This window comes from Lepisma saccharinum, chromosome 12 (assembly GCF_977018435.1).
Source record: "Lepisma saccharinum chromosome 12, izLepSacc3.1, whole genome shotgun sequence".
Classification (NCBI taxonomy): domain Eukaryota; kingdom Metazoa; phylum Arthropoda; class Insecta; order Zygentoma; family Lepismatidae; genus Lepisma; species Lepisma saccharinum.
This window is the reverse complement of record NC_139240.1, coordinates 33,034,640-33,057,798: the sequence shown is the minus strand read 5'-3', so window position 1 is coordinate 33,057,798 and position 23,159 is coordinate 33,034,640. Positions and strand designations below refer to the sequence as shown.

The window sequence follows — 23,159 nt, the reverse complement described above, 5'->3', positions numbered from 1 at the left end:
TTGTCGATCTCATGTGCTGTACAGCTGTACAGCTTGCAATAAACGGCAATACTAAATGCTGAGAGCCAGTGCCGGATCTACAAATTTTGGGCCCTCCAGCAAAATTTTACAAAAAACTCCCTCTATATAAAATATATTTACCTGTGAAGGGAAATGCCAATGCTTTTGCTGCTGTGTAATTTCTTCAGTGCGTGTATATCATACCTCTGGAAAGATTTGATGTTCGCCACTTTTGGCTAATCGCGAAAATAAACAGGACTGACGATAGGATGAAACTGATAAAGGAGCATGAATAGGTCGGGATTCGAATCCGGTACCCCTGGTGTCGCAGGACGCTGTGCTAACCACTTCGCCACTGAGGTCAGCATACCTCTGGGAAGTTTGGTAGAAGTGTATTGTAGTTCTCATACAGAAGTTTCCAAATCTTGAGCAGATGAAACTTTCGATAAGTCACTTTTGAGATATGTTTAAAGAGACAATTCAGCTGTGAATGAAGAAGCAACATCTGTTTCATATTTCTTTAATTGCTCTGCTTTTGCTATCGGATGTTCGTCATGCTTTGGGTTGCGTATGCAGTGGTGCCTAGGTAAACAAAATAGGTTTGATGGCCATTAAAGTAAATAGTAATTTCGTTTCTTTTTGGTCCTTGCTCCACTGTGTAAAACCCGTTTCTCCTCTTAACTCATTTGTGCGTAGTAGGTCCACACCATAGATCTAGGGAATGAAATCTCACGGTTAGAAATAAATTGTCTAGTGTGTGATATTTTCCGAAAACTGCTGCATGTTAGCCAACATAAATGAATAACAAAATCTTTTACCGTACAATTTTTATGTTGTCCTTTCTTCTCTTCTCTGCGCTGCTGGACATATTACTGCGTTTATTGCTTTCCATACACATACGTTTATTGTTTTACGTACACATAATCGAATATGGAAAGGGGTGTCGAGGGGCCCCCCAACCTAACAATTCCTGACCTAAATTCCGGTTAGGTCTTATGATACATACGTGGTTAGGTTAGGTGAGCTAGGTTTAGAGCTTTAGCATTTAGTTTCGACACTTGTTGCAAGCTGGGTGTCCGCGGCACCAGACCAGCTTTGGCAGTTGTCATACAGAATCAACTAATAATCGACATGGAACATATAAATGCTACTGATGTCCAGGGATAATAAATCTTTTTCGAGCAAGGCCTCATCTCCAGGAAGCTATCAACTCGCGATAAGCAACGGCACCTAGCGACCTGTTGAGTGAGATGAGTCAAGGCAAAATGGATAATAAACCTTTTCCTACTCCCACAAAAATAGGCAATAATTAGGTTGGAGAGTTCCATGAACTAACCGATCTCTAATTACGCACAGGTAATGATCAGGCTGAAAAGTTCATACGAACTAACCGATCACTGATTCATGCTTTTTTTGAGATAAAGTTCTACTGAAGTCCAGGTGAGCGTGATTGCATTTTAAACACATTTATGTCAAGTATACCTGCAGTTGTTTATCATTTTTGACAAGTAAAGTTCCTAAATTATCATATAGGATCCGATACTAGACTAGTAAATACAAACTATATTTAGTTCACGATTGTAACTATGATTCATCAACATTAACGCCGTTCCAACCTTCATACTGATCAAATTCAAAATTTCACGATGCTTCTACCATCTACCGGGAACAAATTACATTAATTATTACGAACAGGCGTCGTCTCTATTTCAAGAAACCAGGAATTTCTTTTGATCTGATGATTATTAAAGGTTAGAAGTCAACTTAGATTAAGGGAACCCGGTCCTTTATTGTAGACGAAGCGTCTTGCGCGTTTTATCAAATTTGACGCGTCTTCTTCTTCTTCTAATGTGATACTTGATCCTGGCTGAGCCACGCTGTAGCCTGTGACGTGACGTAGACGTAAATTGGATTGAATAGGTCGCGGGTATTCGAGCAATCACATGATACCCTGGATCAAAGGAAAATTTCTTGGGTAGTTGGATTTCCGACGCGGTTATTGTGAGGGTTGTCTTGTTTTCCAAGGACGACAACCGTCGTAATTTGATAAGGAAGCGGGAAGAAGTGTGGCAAGGAGAAAGTTTTATATTTTTTTGCGACTCTTATGCTCATTTCGTAATGAATTCCTTTCACGAGATGAATTTTATCATTTACTTTACTGCAGCTATCGTCATTTTGATTTCATATAAGTCTTAAAATCTACACGTATTTTTACCTTGAGTGGATTCTTGGGAAAAACTTCTTCACGATTATTTCCTCCTTGCTTCTTCCGTTTCGCGATTACTCATTTCATGCTTGTTCCATTTCGCGATTGTTATTCTCTCTCTTGTTTCGCTTCATGATTATTCTCCTCGCGCTTGACCAATTTCGCGCAAAGGGAATAATTTCTCTCCTGACTGGTCAGTTCTCCAATTTTTCTCTTCGATTCGTAATTGACCCGTTTCGACATTATTGTCTTCGCGATTAGATAGTTTTGGCAGTCATTCCCTTCGTGTTTTGATCCGCTTCCTAAATATTCCATTCGAGTTTGATCTGTTTTGCTCTTCTTCCTTCCGTGCTTGATTCGCTTAAGATTGTTTCCTTCGCAATTCTTCTTCTCGCACTAAATTTGTTTCACGATTATTTACTTCCTGCTTGACCCGTTTCACAAACATTCCCTTACACGATTATTCTTTTCGTGTTTGATCCGTTTCACGATTATTCCCTTCGCGATCATTATTCTCGCGCTTGACCCGTTTCACAAAGATTCCCTCCCAATTTGACCAACTTCGCAATGATTCCCGTCGTGTTTGACCCGTGTCTCAATTATTCCCTTCGCATTTGTCCCGTTTCGCAATGATTCCCTTTGAGTTTCAGCCGTTTCGCAATTATTCCCGTCCTGTTTTACCAGTTTCGCAAATATTCCCTTCGTGTTTGACCCGTTTTGCAATTATTCCCTTCGTGTTTGATTCGCTTCGTAATTATTCCCTTCAAGTTTGACCTATTTCGCAATTACTCTCTTCAAGTTGGACCCATTTCGCACGCATTCCCTTCAACTTTGACCCATTTTGCAATTATTCTCTTGAACTTGACTTCTTTCGTAATGATTCCCTTCGCTTTCACGCGTTTCGCAATTATTACCTTTCACCCTAATCCGTATCATGGTTGTCTTAAAACCCAAGCACCACATTCCGAGTGGGCCGTTCTGAAGACCTCCCTTTCATCATGCTTTCGCCTCTAGGCAAACCAACGCCCTCTCTGGTCCAGCCAGCAAGAGGAGATGAGAGAGATGCTGTATTGTGTGGAGCCGCCACCTGCAGGGAATTTCCCCAGCTTCCTATTCAACTCTGCAAGATCTTATCATCGGAAGCCCGCGAAACCTCTCCCCCCAAAATCCTCCCCTGATGACGTCACGAGGATGTAATCTCAGTTCCCTTTTCAATTAAGCCGCATCGTTTTCCGAGGGAAGGAAGTACAGAAGCAAGGAGAGGAAAAGAGAGGAGAAAAGAGACTGAATTAGAATCTTCAGAAGCTCTCGAACGATCTCCATCGAGATGTGTTTGAATGGAAACTGAACTGATAGAATCTACTGGCCTCTCCAGTAAACGAGATGCCCGACAAACTTTTAAAAACTCTTCTCTTCAGTTTTCTTTGAATCTTTTAAGATCATGCCCTATCAGCAGATAATTTTTAATTTCTACGTTTCATTTTTCCGAAGAAAAGGCACTCAGGTTCTAACCTAAGCAAATGTCATACGAAAAAGTTGTCCAAAGATGTCACTAGTATATCTTACAAAATAAAATTTTGTACCGTACCCCTCAAAGCTTTATGTTGCTTTTAAATATAAAATAAATTAAATACATATAAATGCATTTCTTTAAATTTTTAGAGATATTTATTATCGTGGGAGTATATAAGAGAGTCAAGATCTGTTATTGAACTCTCGCGGATAAAGTAGATAACAAATTATCTTCACCTCGAGTCATACTAAATGAAAAACCGGTCCCGTACCGTGCCCGTGCGGTCTAAGGCGTCGTGCTTTGGGCTACGGCTACGGCACACTCGCAGGTTGGAGACTCCCGGGGGAAGCGTAATATTTCCTCCTGAGATTTCGGCCTGTGTATGGGACCGGTGGTCACCCACCATCGTGAGGAAATTTAGAAGCTACGGATAAGTAGCGTAACCCGGCCGTGAGAATCTACAACAACGACTGGGTGTTCGTCGTGGTGACCACACGTTACCCCGCAACTGACTGGATGATCATCCACCTCTGCTGGGTCATGTGGGATGAGGTCGGCAGCCAGCCTTCAGAGAGTGTTGTACCACGGGTTAATATTAATATTATGGAAAACACCGATAAGATCAGTGAAAATATATGGGTGAAGGTGTGGTCAAGGAAGACGAAGAATCTCTTTTGTGGTTTGGAAAAGCAATAATAAAGAAGATATACGGTTCCAGAAATGCTAATGAGATGTGAACTAATGAAGAAATAAATTAAAATATAGAACAAGACAATGGAAGGCTTGTTAAGGTGAAGAGAATCAGTTGGACGACCATGTAGAGAGAATGATAAATGGAGATTACCGCACAAAGTAATACATTGAGAAGATCGACTAAACAAGAAGACGTCCCAAAATGAGATGTGAGATCTGATCTCTGAACAATGGAAATAACAAGATGGACAGATTTGGTGAGGAATAAAGGTGCGTGGAGGATGTTGATGGAGGAGGCCAAAGCTCACATTGATCTGTAGAGATGATAAGGTAAGGTTTTCATCGTATATTCTCTTGTATTTCCCCTTATTTTATCCACATTTAATTTCTAACCGTCTATCTGCTTTTTGTACGGGCTCGCCTACATCTAATATTACGGCAGAGCTGGGAGTTGAACCCACACCCACGCAGGGAAAGTGTAGCTCAGGATATCAGGGAGAAAACCTGTAAGATTAACGTTATTCTTATGGTGAGACTTGAAGACTAAAAGTGGTAAACGTTGTAAGTGCCAAAAGCAAAAGCGTTGGGAAATCGCATCGTTCCGCACACCAGCCCGTAAGAACGTGCACACTAGTGACCTCTTTACACGCCCTTTGAACTACTTAGAAGGCTACCAGCCACACTTCACGTTTACCACATTATAAAGCATGGCACATTTCACAGTTTAACGTAGAAAACGGTGTTTAAATTATTGTGGCACTTACAGCGTTTACCAATTTTAGTTTTCACTTTATGTTCTACATATGGGGCAGTCCACTGTCACGGATGGAATAAGCGGACTACATTTTTTTTATTAAAGTATCTATTCTACTGACAGTTAAGCAACATTTCTATTACACTTTCGGTGCAATGAAATATGAAACTTAAAACTGTTAATTAAACATAACTACCCTTAAAATACTTTCCCAGATTTAGAGCTATAAGTGAACAATTTTGTGTCAAGGGTGGGACAGACGAAGCACTGCATCTTTACTTAATAAGAAATTTACTTTAAAATCTGTGAATGATCAAATGATGCATAATAATTGATTTAAGACGAATAGAGAAAGTAATTTACCTTGGAATATTCTAGTGGAGTTGAGGGGAAAATGTAACAGTGAAAGGAGAAATTAATTTTCTTTTGGTGTCACTGGTGGAACATAATAGAAAATAAAAGTAAATCACGAAGTTAAAAATAAACGAACAATATATAAAATACCTTCTACCTTCTAACTTAATTATGTAAATATTTGAATTTGTATCCAAATGACGAGTCTAGATTGTTCACTCACAAGATAGAATAAAGTTACTGCATTGCATTTAATTAGCCACGGTAGCTCAGGCGTTAGGAAGTTCTGTGGAAACCCTCAGAGAGTGCTGACGCGAAGACAAGTTGCTCCGTGAAGGTCAGTGAAAAGTTGCCTTCAGGAAACAAGGGGCGAGAGCGGTGTGTTCATGTTGCTTGTGGCGTTTCGTGCACTTAGCTGGTGAGTAAGTAGAATTGGAACAGTACTTTAGAACAGTAAAAAGATGAATATCATTAGACAAAATACCACCCAGATACGTTTTCCGTTCGATGCACAGAGGCCATCGTCGAGATAAATTCATGACTTTATACATGAACAATTTCAGCTCCATGTAGATGAAGTTTCGGGAATACAAATACCTACGCATTTTCAATATGTCTTCCTAAAATGTATCAGAGAAGCAATAATGAAGCGAATATTAGAGATATGTGGTCCGGAAACAAACTAATGGTCAATGTGTAAGAGTGCTTTTGAGTGATGTAGGGAGGGAAATAAGAGCGTTAAGAATGTTCAACTTATCACTAGAATTAGATGATGACCGTGTGAAAGAAAAATGACGGAATTTGAGAATATGGAATGTATAGACAAAGAAACATCGAGTTTACAACGGGGTGAGAATAGTGAAAATGGAACTAACAGTAACGATCCTGTCTTTCATTACAGTAAAATCTCATCAGTGCCATGTGATGTACGAAGGACAGCCGAGAACATGCATGGCGTGTGGTAAGGAAGGTCACGACAGCTGGTATTGCGAAAGTCGACAGATGGCAACGCTTCGTGTGAGCAGAAACCGAGAGAGAAATTATAGTGCTATAATACTAATAGTAGAATAGGGGGGTTTGTTCCAACCAGATAATAATCAAAACAAGTCGGAAGGTCTACAAAAGGTGACACATGAACAAAGAAAAGGTTAAGGGGATAAAGAATGTTCCAAGTGACACCCGCCCGGTAACTATTGAGACCACAATGGAAGTGAACAACCAGCAAATACTATCGATGGACAAAAGACAGCCAGGAACTTCCCACCTAGACAAACAAGAGGGAAAAGGAAGTGAAGAAATGCAGGATGTCTGGCTGAAGGGCGAAGGGAACTTAGTTGAACTTCCTACCATCCCAGCAGCAAGGGACAACGTACCACAAAAGAGGATCAGTGATCAACGAAAGACTGTGAGCTGGACAGCCACTTGAATACAGAAGAAGAAAGTGAGGAAAGTGCAACCTGAGTGTTAAAGTGGAGAAAATTTCAGCAGATCGGTGGAAAGAAAGCGGACGAAAAATATTTCCAAAGGTAGCGAGAACACAGTTGCGAAGAGGAGATCAATGAGAGAGGTTGAAGTTATGAACAGAGTTAAGAAGAGGAAAAGTAAAACCTAATAGAGTGAAATGTCATTTGTTATTTAATTTGTTATTTGTAATTCTTTGCAAGTATGTGAGGGAAGATCGGAAAGTAATATTCAGTGTGTGGTACATTATTCATTTATTACCACTAGAATATGTACTATTAACATTAATGGAATATTTTCGCCAGAAAAATATAAAATGTTAGAAGAATTTGTAAGGGTATACTCCATAGACATATTGTTTTTGCAGGAAGTTTGTATGTGCGACTTTCCATTTACGTGTATGTATGGTTACGAAGGTTCTTTAAAATAACCATAAGGTAGTAATAAATATTGAAAGGTCTTCGTTTTATTCGTTATCAAAAGGATGTCAGATATTACTAATTCAATTAATTATTAATCATATATAGAGTTTAAGAACTGACTAAATAACATAAAAACATAAAATTTGAAAGCAGTAACAATATATATTTTTAAAAATACTGTTTTTACCTAACTTTGTTAATTAATTCCTAGTACCTTAGTCAAGTCATAAAAAATAAAGCTATTTCTTTGGTACTTGTGCTATAGTCAAAGAAAATGTTATTAAAATTAGCTAGTAGTTGGTGCGTACACAGTAAATCTGAGAGTTTTAGCAATATTTGTCCTGAAATGGATATAAGCGCAAATTGATAAGCTTACCAAAAACAAAATATTTAACAAACAGTACAGTATAACCTCAATTTTGAAAGCTAACAGTATTCTAGCGTTTCTACATAGTGGTAAAATATGTCCAGTCCATAAGATTTTTGTCCTTTCGCCCATCCTCACCGTCGCGATTAGTCACAAAAGCAAAAAAACCGAAGTCTTGTGTTTGTTATAATGTGTACTTTTCATGCAATCACCTACACTATGGTACTATGTTTAGTGAATTTTGCCGTCTTCCTGTTTGCTCTGTTATAGTTAGTAATCAATAAAAATATACTTACATAGAAAAAAATCCTGATATAGTCTATGTGATCAAAAATATCCGGACACCAGTCAAAATGTGTGTTGCGCATAGTAGGCCACTCTGTGTTGCCATCTACAGCGAGGTGAGGCAAGCACGGGACGACTACAGGCAGCATAATGCACGAGACAGCAGAATGGGTCGGTGGAAGGAAATTACAGACTTCGAACGTGGTGAAGTTATTGGGTGCCACAGGAGTAACAAGTCAGTGCGCGAGATATCCGCCCTCCTAAACATCCCGAAGTCCACTGTCGCCGATGTGATAGTAAAGTGGAAACGTAATGGGACGTGTACAACCGCAAATCATTCTGGCCGAGCGCCCATGTTGGCAGACAGAGATCGCAGGGTAGTACGAGAGAACAGGCAATCAGCGATCGCCACCATCACACAGGAATTCCAAACCAGGGCAGGATGTAATCCTAGCAGCATGACTGTGCGTCGTCAGGTACGACGACTCGGTTACCATGGACGAGCGACTGCCCATAAGCAGCACATCTCCCAACGAAACGCCGCCTCGCATTGTGTAAGGAGAGGCGCAACTGGTCGTTAGAACAGTGGAAATCCGTGATGTGGAGTGATTAATCGCGTTATATCATGTGGCGATCCGATGGTCGTGTGTGGATGTAGCGAATGCCTCATGAACGACATTTAGCATCCTGTGTTGTGTCGATAGTGAAATTCGGTGGAGGTGGGTTGACAGTGTGGGCATGCTTTTCCTGAAAGGAGCTTGGTCCCCTCGTTGCTTTGCACGGTACTGTCACGGCCATCATTACGTTGACATTTTACAAACGCTAATGCTGCCTACCATCGAAGAACAGTTAGCGGATGATGATTGCGTGTTTCAACACGACAATTCGCCCGTTCAGACTGAGGGTCGTGTGGAACAGTGGTTTCAAGCAAGAGAACAACGTCCCACTTATGGCCTGGCCTGCGCAAAGCCCCTATGTGAATCCCATTGAACATATCTGGGATGTTTTGGAACGCCGACTTCTTGCCAGACCATACCGACCAACATCCACTGCTCTTCTCATCTCGGCACTCCGCGAAGAATGGGCCGCCATTCCCCAAGATACCTTTCGCCACCTGATTGCCAGTATGCCTGCGAGAGTGGAGGCTGTCATCAAGGCCATGGGTGGCCCCACACGGTATTGATTACCAGTGCATCCGATGGAGGATGCTTCGAACTTCACGCCCTAATTCCAGTGAGTGTCCGGATATTTTTGATCACATAGAGTAGTTGGATTCTCAAAAATGTAGAAAATGGGCGTTCTTGCTACATTTAGCACCTGGTATAGTATAAATCGAAGTCTAGTTAGTGTTGGGCTGTAAGTGCTTGTGGCACATGTAGTTACTTGAAATAGCAAATATTGGTTGTGCAACTGGTAACCTTATAGTAAAATACTCAGAAAATGAACTTCGTTTTCTTGTAGTACTCCCTCTAAGTGCTTCTTGCAGTCTAATAAGGCTCTGGCGTGTGTTCCTATGCCTCCTACAATCCTCTGTAAGGTTCATATTGTCCTATGAATTGTCACTATACGTGCCTAAGCTTTAAGCTTCAATTAGTGGAGTTCAGTCCTCAGGGACATATAGTGATTGTAGTAAGAAATAAGACTCATATGATATAACAGATACACATAACCCCTGATATTAGGTCTATCACTCAAGAAAGTCAGTAACACATGAAAAGTACCCTGAATAAAACACTATAAGGCTAAATAGCATGGTAGGAAAAAATTGGCAAGTGGACTTATGATCCACGTAGTCGTCTGCTAACATTGTCTTGTCCTGTGATTTGTTATTATATTGTTATATTTAAAGGGGGAAAAGAAACAATATTAATAAACGTCCAGTTATAGACAGACCCCTTGGTAAAGGGATTTCAGTCCTCATAGACACATAATAATTTTAGTTACAGTAAACGTTTGGCCTCGTATAAGTGTAAAGCGTTCAAATATTAAACAATTCGTATAGTTTATCTAGTAAGCAATAGCTAAAACAGAATACTTATATACGCTGTTTCACAAACAGTTGCAGATACCGACCCTCCGCATTGAAAAACATTTTCTCAATAACAGATGGCAAAATATTTGGAAAAATCTAAATAAGTATTTAAAATATGAAGATGTATAGCTATATTAAATGTATAAATGTATGTTCACGCCAAATATATTGTGTAAGGTAGGGAAAATAGGGACTATATACAAATGTTATAATAATTATATACGAGTACAATAATTATAACAGAAATTATTTAAGTAAATAGACCTGTTTTTGTATTATACATGTTGATAAAATCAAATTTTAAAAATAGTCGTTAGGGCTTCTGACTACCATGGGAGAGAACCGGGTTCGATCCCGGCGGGGGAGAATCGGAATTTTTTCCGCCTGTTCAACCGGCTCCGGCTCCCACCCAGCGTCGTATACCTGGAGGAAACTCTGGAGGGAAAGGCGACCAGGGTCGTGGTGCTGATCACATCACGCCACCTTCGGCCGTGATCAAGAAAGTGTGGGACCCTAACTATACACCTCATGGCGTGGTGCAAAGCAAAGGGGAGCACGTTACATTTTTATTACATCGGATTTAATTTTTAAAAAATGAGTTTCAGGCGCACTTTGGCATGGAATGTCCCATATACATAATATTTTTTACCTGTACTGGGAGTTCCTCATTGTTATAAACCTGTAACACGCTTTCAAGTAATAATTCCACACAATAGACTTACCTTTGGCCCATGTTAGCCGTGGACAGGGGCAAGCCATCCAAAGTCCACTGGAAGTGCGGAGGCGGGTTTCCAGTAGCCGAGCACTTAAGGGACACGGAAGGGCCCGGACGAAGGGCCTGCTCGATGAATGTGTATTGCAGTTCTGGTGCGGTTTCTGAAAAGGAGCAAGCAAATAAAAACGTCTTCCAGAAAAGACAACGACCTTAGATATCGAACTCTATTGTTCTTATACTGTGATTAACAATTAACTTGATGGGAATACTAAGGTGAGATACCATTCTAGGGTTAACGCTGATTAAGTGTAACCTTTTATATTATTATAGCGTTGCACGAAATGGCATTTTGTTGGCGAAATCGAAACCAACTCCAGTGCCGAAATTAGTGGGGAAGGATTGAAAAAGCAAGAAGGAATGATTTGCATTTTTGATATTGGAGATTTGTCTTCAGTCCACTTTATGCACAGGTAGCCTAATCGGTAGGGAGACAAATTTATGGTAAATAAAAACTGAGAAGAGCGGTAAATAAAATGTTAGATCAGCGGTATATAGCAGCTTTAGAAAAAAAAATTGGCACACACTTTTTCATTATGAGAGGAAACAACATACAAAAGAGCTATAAATTGATAAACTACTTCATTTTTATATACTGTACACATACACAAGTACTTAGCTGTCCAACCAAAAAGAAAACATCAACACAAAATCACTTCATTTCTAAATTGCATATCTCAAGTGATTTATTCATTGTATGTATTTAAAGGATATCCTTGCTGTGCAACAAATAAAATAATCACTACTCCACATACACAAACACATGTTGAAAATCACATGATGATAAACAAAATCCATTCATGACTGAACACAAATCATACCATTGTTTCCCTTGATATGCGGGAACAGACTAATCTTATCGCTGCTACAGCTAGCAAGTTCAATGAAACTGGAAGTTGAGTAGACATTCGGGGAAAGAAAGGAATGCATCTTGACAGGGAGCGAAGTTTTCGAACTGAGATTATGTGCATTGGAAATCCCAATTTTCAGCGTCTTCCTGATGTGATCGAAGATAAAACGTTCTTCAGCTGCAAGTGGTAGGAAACTTTAGGCAAACGTTTCGTTACAAATCGACAGTTTGCGCGAACAACCTTGATTGCCGGTTTTTGCATGTTTTGTACTTAATTCACGGTTATTTCGCGAAAGAGCGTTCATTTCGTGGAAAAGCACACATTTCGCATTACTTCGCGAATAAAACTCATGCATATTTCATCATTGGGGGTGTAGTTACGTGCAGAATGTTCAAAATTCCATTTTTTCACATTTTGCGATTTCGCGCATCGCGAAAATTCAATGTCCCTACTAATCGGGAATGGACCTACAGTTTAAAGTGGAATCCGAACCACTACGTGACTCCACCGGGTATCAAACCGGGACCGATTGATTGCAAGGCGACGTGAAATCAAGGAGGCCATATATTTGCTATTTTATTTCACTTTGGCTAATCGTGGGGATGATGAAGAGTGATGATTAGATGAAAGTGATGAAGATGCACTAACAAGAAACACCCACGACTAGGTTGGAACTTGAATTCGGGAACACTGGCGTTGAGATCGAAATGAATGCCAGGAAAAGGAATTTTAGAAAGAGAGGAAAGATATGATATTCGAAAAAATCAACATGCTGTCTGGGCAGGTAGGAAGGTTGGAGTCATGGTTTCTTGAAGGGCGTGTTTACCTTCTGAGTTCCTCTTTATCAATGTCATGCAATCGTTCAGTGACAGAAAAGAGAGTTTGAGAAAAGAAACAGACTACACTCTGTCTCGAGTATCTTTGGAGCTAGCGAACGAAACAAGTTTCTGCTCAAGTAATGACTAGAGGGCGCTCGGCCAATGAACGCTTGAGAGGGGAAGTGAGTGCATGGAAGTGAAAACATGGCTCTGCCCTTCTCTACCGTTATCCGCGGCCTTGCTCCACAGATTCCCGAGACAGGGTGTGGGTTGTATGATCAACCGCTGAGGCGGCACCTTAGATGGATGTTATAAATTCAAAGTGTATTAAAGGCACCTGAAATAATTTGTCCTTCTTTCAAAGTTTAAAGGGAAGTCTATTGAAGAGACTGTCTACAAACTAAGGGGAAACATGTTGCGCCCTATATAAGCCAACCAAAAAGAGACGATGGACTAATCGCGAAATGAGGATAAGGAGAAACTGCGAATAGATTAAACGCGAAGCTAAATAATCGCGAACGTTCCACCGTCGCGGCTTAATCCGTTGATCGTCTGTTTCGGCGACACGGACAAGGGGATTGGCACGTTACACCTAGTGACCGGGAGAGAAGTTGCGGTTTGACGGGAAGTCGATACGCCAGAGAGCAGCACCGGTTGGGAGAGGACCGGGAGATAAATCTCTGCCTGGGATGGAGATTTCGGCTGCTTCCACCTAGTTTTTTCTCTCGCCTTCCTTTCATCTCTGTTTGGCCGCTCTGTGTAGGGAAACTCTTTACAGAGCTTTGCCACCATTCAATTCACAAGGATTTGAAGGCTTGTTTACACGCATGGAAAACTCTCACAGGTCGCAAGCACCTTATCATCTTCCTGTCTCCATGACTACGGTATACAGTAACAAGTATTAAAAATGCAGAAGCTTTCTAGGCTAGAGGCAAACCTACACAAGATAGTTTCAAATGGGTTTTTACTCGGAGATCGAACTCGGAGCCTCATGATTAAAGTGCGACAGGGTTACCGCTACGCACTCCAGGAAGCTCGTATTCCTGCCTCGTGTTACATACCTGATAAGTTCGTATTTCTGTTTTGTAGATAATTGTTCATTATCCTTCTAACAAGGGAGATTATCTAAGTGTCGCCCTCCGGTTTCCATGAAACTTGGCAGGTGCCCAAAGGAAGAAATACGTGTTTTTTTGTTTCGGCTAAAAAACTGTTCTAGGGGGCAAACCCCCCTCAAATGTCAAGATGAGGACAAATTGAAGTGGGGGTCTGACCCCTGTATCCCCCTCCGATTTCCATGAAACTTGGCAGGTCTATAGAGGGGACCAAAGAAAGAAATACGAGTTAATTAGCTTTAGCTAAAAAACTGTTTTAGGGGGCAAAACCCGCCACAAATGTCAAGATGATGACAAATTTACATGGGGATCTGACCCCTGTGTACCCCACCGATTTCCATGAAATTTGGCAGGTGTATAGAGGGGCCCTATGCCCCTTGTTTCTTCCTATGCAATATTTACGTGGTTTCGGGGTCAGATCCCCACTTCAATTTCTCCTCATCTTGACATTTGAGGGGAGGGGGGTTTGTGCCCTAAAACAGTTTTTTAGCTGAAACACAAAGATACGCATTTCTTTCTTTGGGCTCCTCTATACACCTGCCAAGTTTCATGGAAATCGGAGGGGGACACTTAGATAACCTCCCTTCTAAGTGATGCATGTCAGGTAGTGTTAATTCGTTTCATTGGATGGTTACTACGTCACTTATTTGTAATCATGGAGTTGAATCGGAGGAGACAGGGAAAGGTTGGTGAAGGATATAATATCTCTTTTGATCCTTCCTCCTCTCTCTCTCTCATATATATCTCTCTCTCTCTCTTACACATATATACCGATGTATTAATTTATCTCTACCATGTCTCTTTCTCTCTACCTCCCTATTTCATCTCCTCTATCTCCTTCTTGTCATTCCATCTCCACATCCAACTTTTTACTCACCATCAAAATATTTCTACTTCTCTCTGTCTTGATTGATTTGCTTGATTTTACTTTGCTTTCGTGCCACTTTTGGCGAAGATGGGGATGAGTGATGATATGATGAAATTGATGAATGGACACTCACAAACATCCACCATCTCTCACCACATATCGCTATTTCTCATTATCTCTATATCTATATTTACTTCTCTTCCTTCACATATCTCTACTTCTCTTTCTTCACATCTCTCTCCTTCCCCACCTTCACATTCCTGCACTTCTCTACCATCTCTCTTTTCCTGTGGGTTCTATTAATCTGTATTGTTCTATTTCTCTGCATTTCCTTTTCTTTAATCGTAGGTATTTTTCATTGTGGTACAAGTATCCGATTCAATTACACCAGTTCATCATTCATTATCATTGACGCGATTAATCTATGAGAGGCAAAAATTTATTATAAATAACTGAAAAACTATGACAAATGGAGCTCCATCTTCACACTCCTTCTTTCGTGGTTCTTGCGTTCTTACCCGTGCAAAACTTCAACTCTTTATAGACGAGTGTTACAGCAACGTCTTGGCAACCATTTTTGCCACGATAATGCGGACCAGCCAAGAAATTTTAAAATATATAGTGGGTCCCCGTCACATGCAATGTATTGTGACGCCACTAGATGGCAGTGGCTGCCAAGACATTGAACTGAGGGAAATGGGAAGTCACTGCGTGTTTAACAGTCGTGCAGGATGAATGTTACCCGGCGTGAACATCGTTCTTATGTGAAAACAGCAGTTCTCCTTGGAAGGAATGTGAGAGAATGTCACACTGAGCTTGCGGAAGCTTTAGGAAATGATAATGTACCATACCGAACTGTTGGAGGTGGGCAGCAGCATTCGGGCGTGGATGAGAAGTAACTGCCGACATGCAACGTTCATGACGACATTTGTAAGGAATGATTGATGTTTCTTATTTTGTCTTTTTCTCTATGTTGTTCAAAATTCATACATTAAACATTAGCATACATCGTGACCTTCCAATTGTATATTTTATAACTCGCGCACTTTCGACGTGGCCTGTGGCCACGTCTCGTGCGCTCGCCGACGTGGTTCGCTTATTTGGAAAGTTTTGAACGTAAATTTATGTGTGTATGCGCTGTAATATGTACAAATAATCAAAATATTATTGGTTTCTTTCTTAATAATAAGCTGGGTAAGTAATAACAGTTTCAGGATAGTTAGTTAGATGTTTTATGTAAACGAATTCAATAGCGACACTAAATTGGAAAAGTAACATTTTACTTCTGTAGTCAGTTTTACATTTTTAAACATAATTGAAATAAAGAAATGTTTTCCTTCATTCTTCGCAAATTTCTATCTCTCCTCTGCAATGAATTCTGATGCTCACATTTTAAAATTCGAAAACTCTAATACTGTGCACAAAGTGGACCTAAAACACCAAATCAATCAATCAATCAATCAATCAATCGAAAACTCTAGCATAATTCCCTTACAGTAGCATTCGGGGTGAGAATAAACTTTCTTTAAGTTCCCTAGCAACGTCCGTTTCCATGGTGAACAACAAGCACGGCAAGCTCTAAGGAATTGCATGTCATTATACCCCCTAAACATTTAGTTGAAACAAGCACGATGCAGATATTTACGCATTGAGTATAACAATATATACGTAATTGTATCTGGGCTGAAACTCCTTATTATGTAGATGTCACCCTTGTTTCAGGCACCTTTTCAAAGCCAGGAGTTGATTCATCTGTGTGCTATTGATCTGTGAGAAATATAATGTATCTCGACAATTAAGAATTGAAGGAAACAACGTGTGCAAAAGAAATGCCCGTGGCAACGGTTGCTAAGGACGTGAGAAAAGGGCATTTTCACCCTTAAGGAAGGGCCGATTGAGCGATTTTTGAATTTTCTCGGCCTTTTGGGACGATTTCATGGGGGGTCGTAATCGGGCGTTTTTCGCCTCCGGGGCTTCCTTCATGGAGAACATTTATGTCAGTGAGTGAGTGAGTGAGTGGTGGGATTGGGGCTATATATATATTGGATATCTTGCCTGACCCGCATTATCTTGGGAAAAAATAGTTGCCATGACTTTTGCTGTAACCCTCGTATATGAGGGTAAATCGTTACATAAAGTTACTTAGAATATTTTAACTTACTAGTTTGACAACACTGCGGCGATTGTGTGTGTTAATTTCTAGATGCTTAGAACCATGAAAAAATATACAGGGTGATGCATTTCTTCTGTACCTTTAACATGATAATATAGGGTGAATGGATCCTGTTAATTTAATTCCCAACAACAGATGGCACTCACCTCCTAAACGTAATTCCCCACTACCCTGAGCGCTGTCGCGGTCGTTCCTCACGACGCACTGGTACATCCCTCTGTCCTGTCGTTGCACGGAGCTTATGATGACCACGTGGGCAGCGAGGAGCTTAATTCTTCCGTCCGCCACCAGAGGCGCCGCGTTCCTCAGCCAGCGCACGTTGTCCACAGGTGACCCGGCGATTGAGCAATTCAACATGGCTGACTCCCCAGAGTTCACCACCTGTAACATCAAGTACAGCAAATCACCTTCAAGTTACATAGAAAAGGTCAAAGTAGTTTAACCACACACATTAAACCGAAAAGGTTGTAGCCGTACACAAGCCAGAAAAACGTTCACAGCGGATAGAGGACAACGAGATGAACACATTTTCTTAGCATTGTTGTCTTGGACGAGGCGACGTGTTTCACAATTTCCCCCGACACTGTCCAACAGAGAGAGTGGACGAATCCATATGAAAGAGGTAAAGTAGGTAGAAACCTGCGCGAATTGGGCAGTTGGTTTTAAAGCAGTATTTTGTTTGTTGTGCGCTCAGCTGTTTATTGTCACTCGTTTCAGTTAAACTGACCCCACTTATTGTTAATCCATCTCCATCAGGAGCGTATATTACTGGCTAACTAGGCTATCGCGACGCCTGAAGCCTAGACAGTAAAGTACTAAAGAGAAATATCTTAGGGACTGTGTGAAATAAGCTGATTTGAAAACGAAGATAATGGCAATTCTGTAGTTGGCAACCTGAATTCTTAGGAGTTGGCAACCTGAAGTCTTAAGAGTTGGCAACCTGAAGTCTTAAGAGTTGGCAACGTGAAGTCTTAGGAGTTGGCAACCTGAATTCTTAGGAGTTGGCAACCTGAATTCTTAGGAGTTGGCAACCTGAATTCTTAGGAGTTGGCAACCTGAATTCTTAGGAGTTGGCAACCCGAATTCTTAGAATTTGGCAACCTGAATTTTTATAAGTTTCCAACCTGACTACCTTTGGGATGGCAACGTGGCTTCCTTGAAAATCTCAAGAATGAGTCCAGTCTTCTCCCTTCCTCCATAGCCTAGGACCAGGTGTCATACTGAGATATCCCAGATCTTAGAGTCAGCATACGCCACTGATCTCCATCTCAATCTTCTTCTCAATCCATGTTTCTCTTCTTCTCAATGGCCTCCCCGATGGCGCAGTGGTAGCGTCGACGCCTTGTAATCAAGGGGTCCCTGGTTCGATACCCGGTGGAGGCACATAGTGGTTCGGATCCCACTTTAAACTGTAGGTCCAGTCCCGATTAGCCTTACTGTGCATAAAGTGAACTTAAAACACCAAATCAATCAATCAATCTTCTTCTCAACCCATGTCTCAAAGTCTCTCTGCTTCACTTTCCCCCCCTCTCTCTTCACATATCTTTACTTCTTTCTCTCCCCCACATATCTCTACTTCCCTATCCCCAAACATGTTACTTCTCTCCTTCCCCCCACATCTCTACTCTCCATGCCCCTACTTCTCTTCCTTCTCTCCTTTCTCCGCAGGTCTCTATTAATTCGTATTGTCTTACGGCGATTGAAACTTCAAAGTCATATCATTAGAGGAAGCTGCATCCCCGTCTGCGTTCCACTTGCAGCGGTCACCCCCTATTTTTCTATTCGACCCTCCCAGTTTGCGCACTATCTCGGTGGTAGCGGCAAATAAAACAGCGAGGAAGTGATAGGAACATGTCATCAGGGTGATATCTCTTGGCTTTCAATTTCACATGAACACACAAACAGACCACAGAGGTTGTCCATAGATTTTCAAACTATAGATGGTGGTCCTTGTTTATACTAGTTACACAACCTGTCCGTATTGTACTAACGATTTTCTGTCGTTTTCCAGTACAAAAATATGTACCACTGGTAATCCCGCATCTGTTTAATGTGCTTGAGTATATACAGGAGAGAGAATGCCATCTCTCGAAGGCTTGCAACATAAAACAAGATGTTAACCACGCTAGTAGGAAATGTTATTGGCATATATGTCCTATACCCGTTGTGAACGTTTTCCTGGGTTGTGTACGGTTACATCCATTGTGAACGCACACCCTCGTATTAGCATTAATAATAATTATCTATCTAGAACTAAAATTTTCGGTATCTTTATATTTGCAGGAGCATCATTTAACCCTACATTCAATTTTTAATTTAACAACAGAGGCATGACTTAAAAATTGTACAAAGAACGCAACCATGTAACCTTTTACATACAGGCACACACACACACACATGCGAGGGTCATATCAAAAGTAATGCGCATTTATTTTTGCAGGCAAATTGGTAATAACAGAAGAATGAGCGTTGTATGGTAGAGGGCGCCATCTGTTGTGTATCCTTGAGTGCCGTAAGACAGCAGTAGCTTTCATCACGTGACCAGATTTTCGGACAACTAGACAAACCATTTATGCTGCTTGTTATGTCCAGACACTGTAAAATCTTCATCGCTCATTGCACGATAAACCTCCTGAAAGGAAGATCATCATCCTCCAGCACGACAATGGCCCCACTCATCTCACTTCACATCGGAAGAAATTGACAAAATGGTGTGTGAAGTTCTTTCACACTCCTCATACATCCCTGATCTTGCACCATCAGATTGCCATCTGTTTGGATTTGTGAAGAACCAGATGCGAGGCCAAAGATAAGAGACAATGGGGGCAATTCAGAGTACTTGGTTTTTCAATAATCTTATGTATTTGTATGTGTGTATGTACGTTTGTTTCGGCATAACTCTCGAACGCCTGGAGCGATTTCAACCAAACTTGGAACATGTATCACTTTCAACCTGGAAAGAAATACTGTTGGGGTAATACACCCCTGGCACCGCCTGGGGTGGGGGTTGTAAGGGGTAACATGCAAAAATAGTCGAAAACTACCCATATTAGTGTGGAATCTATAGTTTTCGGGTTCGCTAAGATGAATGGTGACACTCCCAATGCCGTCCAACTACGAGACACAACTGGCACCCCTGGGGTGGGGGTGGAAAGGGGTGAAAGGTAAGAATGATCGAAAACGACCGATATTAGTGTGGAATCCATAGTTTTCGGGGTCGCTAAGATGAATAGCGACACTCCCAATGCCGTTCAACTCCAAGACATCCCTGGCACACCTAGGGGTGGGGGTGGGACGGGGTTACATGTATAAATAATAGAAAACGACCGATGTTAGTATGGAATCCATATTTTCGGGGTCGCTAAGGTGAATAGTGACACTCTCAATGCCGTTCAACTCCAAGACACCCCTTGCACACCTAGGGGTGAAGACGGGAAGGGGTAAAATGTTAAAATAATAAAAAAATACCGATATTAGTGTGGAATCCATAGTTTTCGGGGTCGATAAGATAAAGTGGGACATTCCCAATGCCGTTCAACTCCAAGACACCACTGTAACCCTTAAGGTTGGGGTTGGAAGGGGGTAACATGTAAAACGACCGAAATTAGTGTGGAATTCATAGTTTTCGGGGTCGCTAAGATGAATAGTGACACTCCTAATGCTGTCCAACTCCAGGACACCCCTGGCACCCCTGAGGATGAGGGTGAGAAGGGGTGAAATGTAAAACAACAGATATTAGCGTGGAATTCATAGTTTTCGGGCTCGATAAGGCATAGGGACACTCCCATTACCGTTCAACTCCAATACCCCTGTCACCTCTAGGTGTATTAGTGGGAAGGGAGTAAAATGTAAAACGACCGATGTTAGTGTGGAATCTATAGTTTTCGGGGTCGCTAAGATGAATAGTGATACTTCCAATGCCGTTCAACTCCAAGACACCTCTGGCATCCCTAGGAGTGGGGGTGGGAAGGGGGTGACATGTAAAACGACCGATATTAGGGTGGAAATAATAGTTTTCAGGGTCGCTAAGATAAATAGTGACACTGGCAATGCAATTCAACTCCAAAACACCTCTGGAACCCCTAGAAGTTGGGGTGAGAAGGGGTTACATGTAAAACGATCTATATTAGTGTGGAAACAATATTTTTCGGGGTCACTAAGATGAATAGTGACACTTCCAATGCCGTTCGACTCCAAGACACCTCTGGCACCCCTGAGGGTGGGGGTGGGAAGGGAGTGACATGTAAAACGACCGTTATTAGTGTGGAATCCATAATTTTCGGGGTCGCTAAGATAAATAGCGGCACTCGCAATGCCGTTCAACTTATTTATTCTTGCTCTTGGAGGTGGAACTAAAAATGTTGTTCATAAATTGTTGTTAAATTCACAAGAATTTGTAAAAGATATTACCTCATAATTTGTATATTGTATTTTTACTTTTAAATACCTGTAAATAAAACTAGTTACATTTTACGCTATAGATAGAATTCATTAAACACCCGCGAGCAACGCCGGGCAATCAGCTAGTACATGATAATTTAGAGAGAATTGTTAATTTTACTTGGACCCTCCTACTTTCGTAAGCAATTTCTAGTATGAAAATTATTTTCTAAATTGCTGCACCGTGTCGTTATATATTTATTTCGGATACTGTTCTGAAAGAAGAAATCAGTTCCGAAGTTCTTGAAGAATAATCTTTCCAGGATGATGGAGTGATTCCTCGCAAGAACCTCAGGAAACGGAATCACACAATTTTACAGATTTTCTCGGCAGATGGCAGCAGCATCTAGCTCGTACGATAATCTCGTTTCTATGGAAACGGCACGCTTTGGAACGCAAATGGACCACGAGAGAAGTTAGAGAAGTTCCAGAGCTCTCGGAGGGAGGCAGTTTACAAAAGGGTGGAAAGGGAGAATGCGTGAAAAATAGAAATCTGAGAGAGCTTTCGGAATTGAAACGTTGCTTTGGAGGGCACTGAAGAGCTCCCAGAGAGCAAGTTCTGACAAGCACAGCAGGAGTGAAGGGTCGTACCATCTGTCGGGGGAAAAACAAAGATAATTGCTGTAGCTCTTCGCCTTAAAAGTATTCATTCGAAGTTCAGATGAATATAACGACTTCTTAACTGCAAAACAGTTCGTTAATATTAAATGTACGAAAGATCTGTTAATAAGACTTAGTCGTGGAGACGATATTAAAGAAGATATGCTGTGTAAAATATACTAGTTTCAAGTAGAGTGGTTCAGCATAATTATGCGAAGACTGAAAAAATACTAAGACACGAAATAAATGACATACTTGTATTTTTGTTATTTAATGTCAATCTTCTGCCACTTTCAACAAATCGCAACGATGAGGATGAACAATGAAATTGATAGATACCGTCAAAGAAACATTCATGCATGCCCAGACCGGAGCTCGAACGCGACACTTTCGGTGGAGAGATCATAAGTGCATTACTCACCGATGTGGCAGGAGAAGACTGCGATGTGTAAATTATCTGAGCACTAAATACACTCCTATACTCGTAGAAAACCTGATTTTTAGAAAACATATTCGTTAAATCGCAGACAACACTGGTTAATCCAGTGGGCTGAATTGATTGAAGTCAAGGGTGCAGAATTGCCATGGGGCACGGAGAAGTAAACCAAATGAAAATTATCAACAAAGTATTTTCTTTATACAATTACAGTCTAATTGGTGGGATTAACATACGCCGATGATTTGCAATTATTAGAAAAATGAATGTTTAGATTATGAGCTGCACAGGGAGGATCATTTGAAGGAAATTGTCGACAAAAGGACATAATTAATTGCAGATTATGATCTTTGACCTGTGATTTCATTAATAACCTTCCATTACTTCTGCTGGTTTGGTTCACCATATCTGTGTAGTAACTTACTTGTGTAGTGATTCTAAGAGATTTGTATTGTTCCCACGTCCACCGATTTCTTGATCATGTGTTTCTTGTAGAGTTTTATATTATAATTATTTGAGGGGTATTCCAAGACGTCCTATTTTATATCACCCGGAGAGTTTTCAAGGGAGCCAATTCGTAAAGAGTGGTCGTAATGAGAGACTTCAGACTTTGTCGTCTACTGTTAAGTTTGGAAATGTACTTGTCTGGAAGGGAGGAGAGGTTGCGAAAGTGAAAAATTAGTTTGATATATTTTGTGAATTTTAAGGGTACCTATTAGCTTCCTTGGTGTACAGATTTTGAGTGTGGTAGTTCTTTAACTATGTGGAAGTGAGGCATTGAGGACTCTATAAAATGGGCAATTAACGGTTCTGATGCTCATGTAGTTCTCATCGTCACAGTTAACTGATCGGTAGGAGTCCAGTGTAGAAATCAATCAATTCTTCTTGACCTGTGAGAGGTCTTTGAAACACAAAACACTGACGGATGTCCAGACTGGATAACTGGAAAATCTGGTGGATGTCCAGAGGCATATCTAGATGGGCAAAACCTTATGATGGACC

At 41.0% G+C, this 23,159-nt stretch overlaps 1 protein-coding gene across 1 annotated transcript in view; it reads right to left on the bottom strand.

The window, feature by feature from the left end:
• The window catches only part of Dscam3 (Down syndrome cell adhesion molecule 3), an 823,298-nt gene that overhangs the window by 130,425 nt on the left and 669,714 nt on the right, over positions 1 to 23,159 (bottom strand). Inside the window, exons 9-10 of the mRNA XM_083132903.1 lie at positions 16,828 to 17,062; positions 10,810 to 10,963 (exon numbers count right to left, since the gene is read on the bottom strand). Coding sequence (XP_082989029.1) covers positions 10,810 to 10,963; positions 16,828 to 17,062 — 389 coding nt within the window. The remainder of the gene's footprint in view (positions 1 to 10,809; positions 10,964 to 16,827; positions 17,063 to 23,159) is intronic.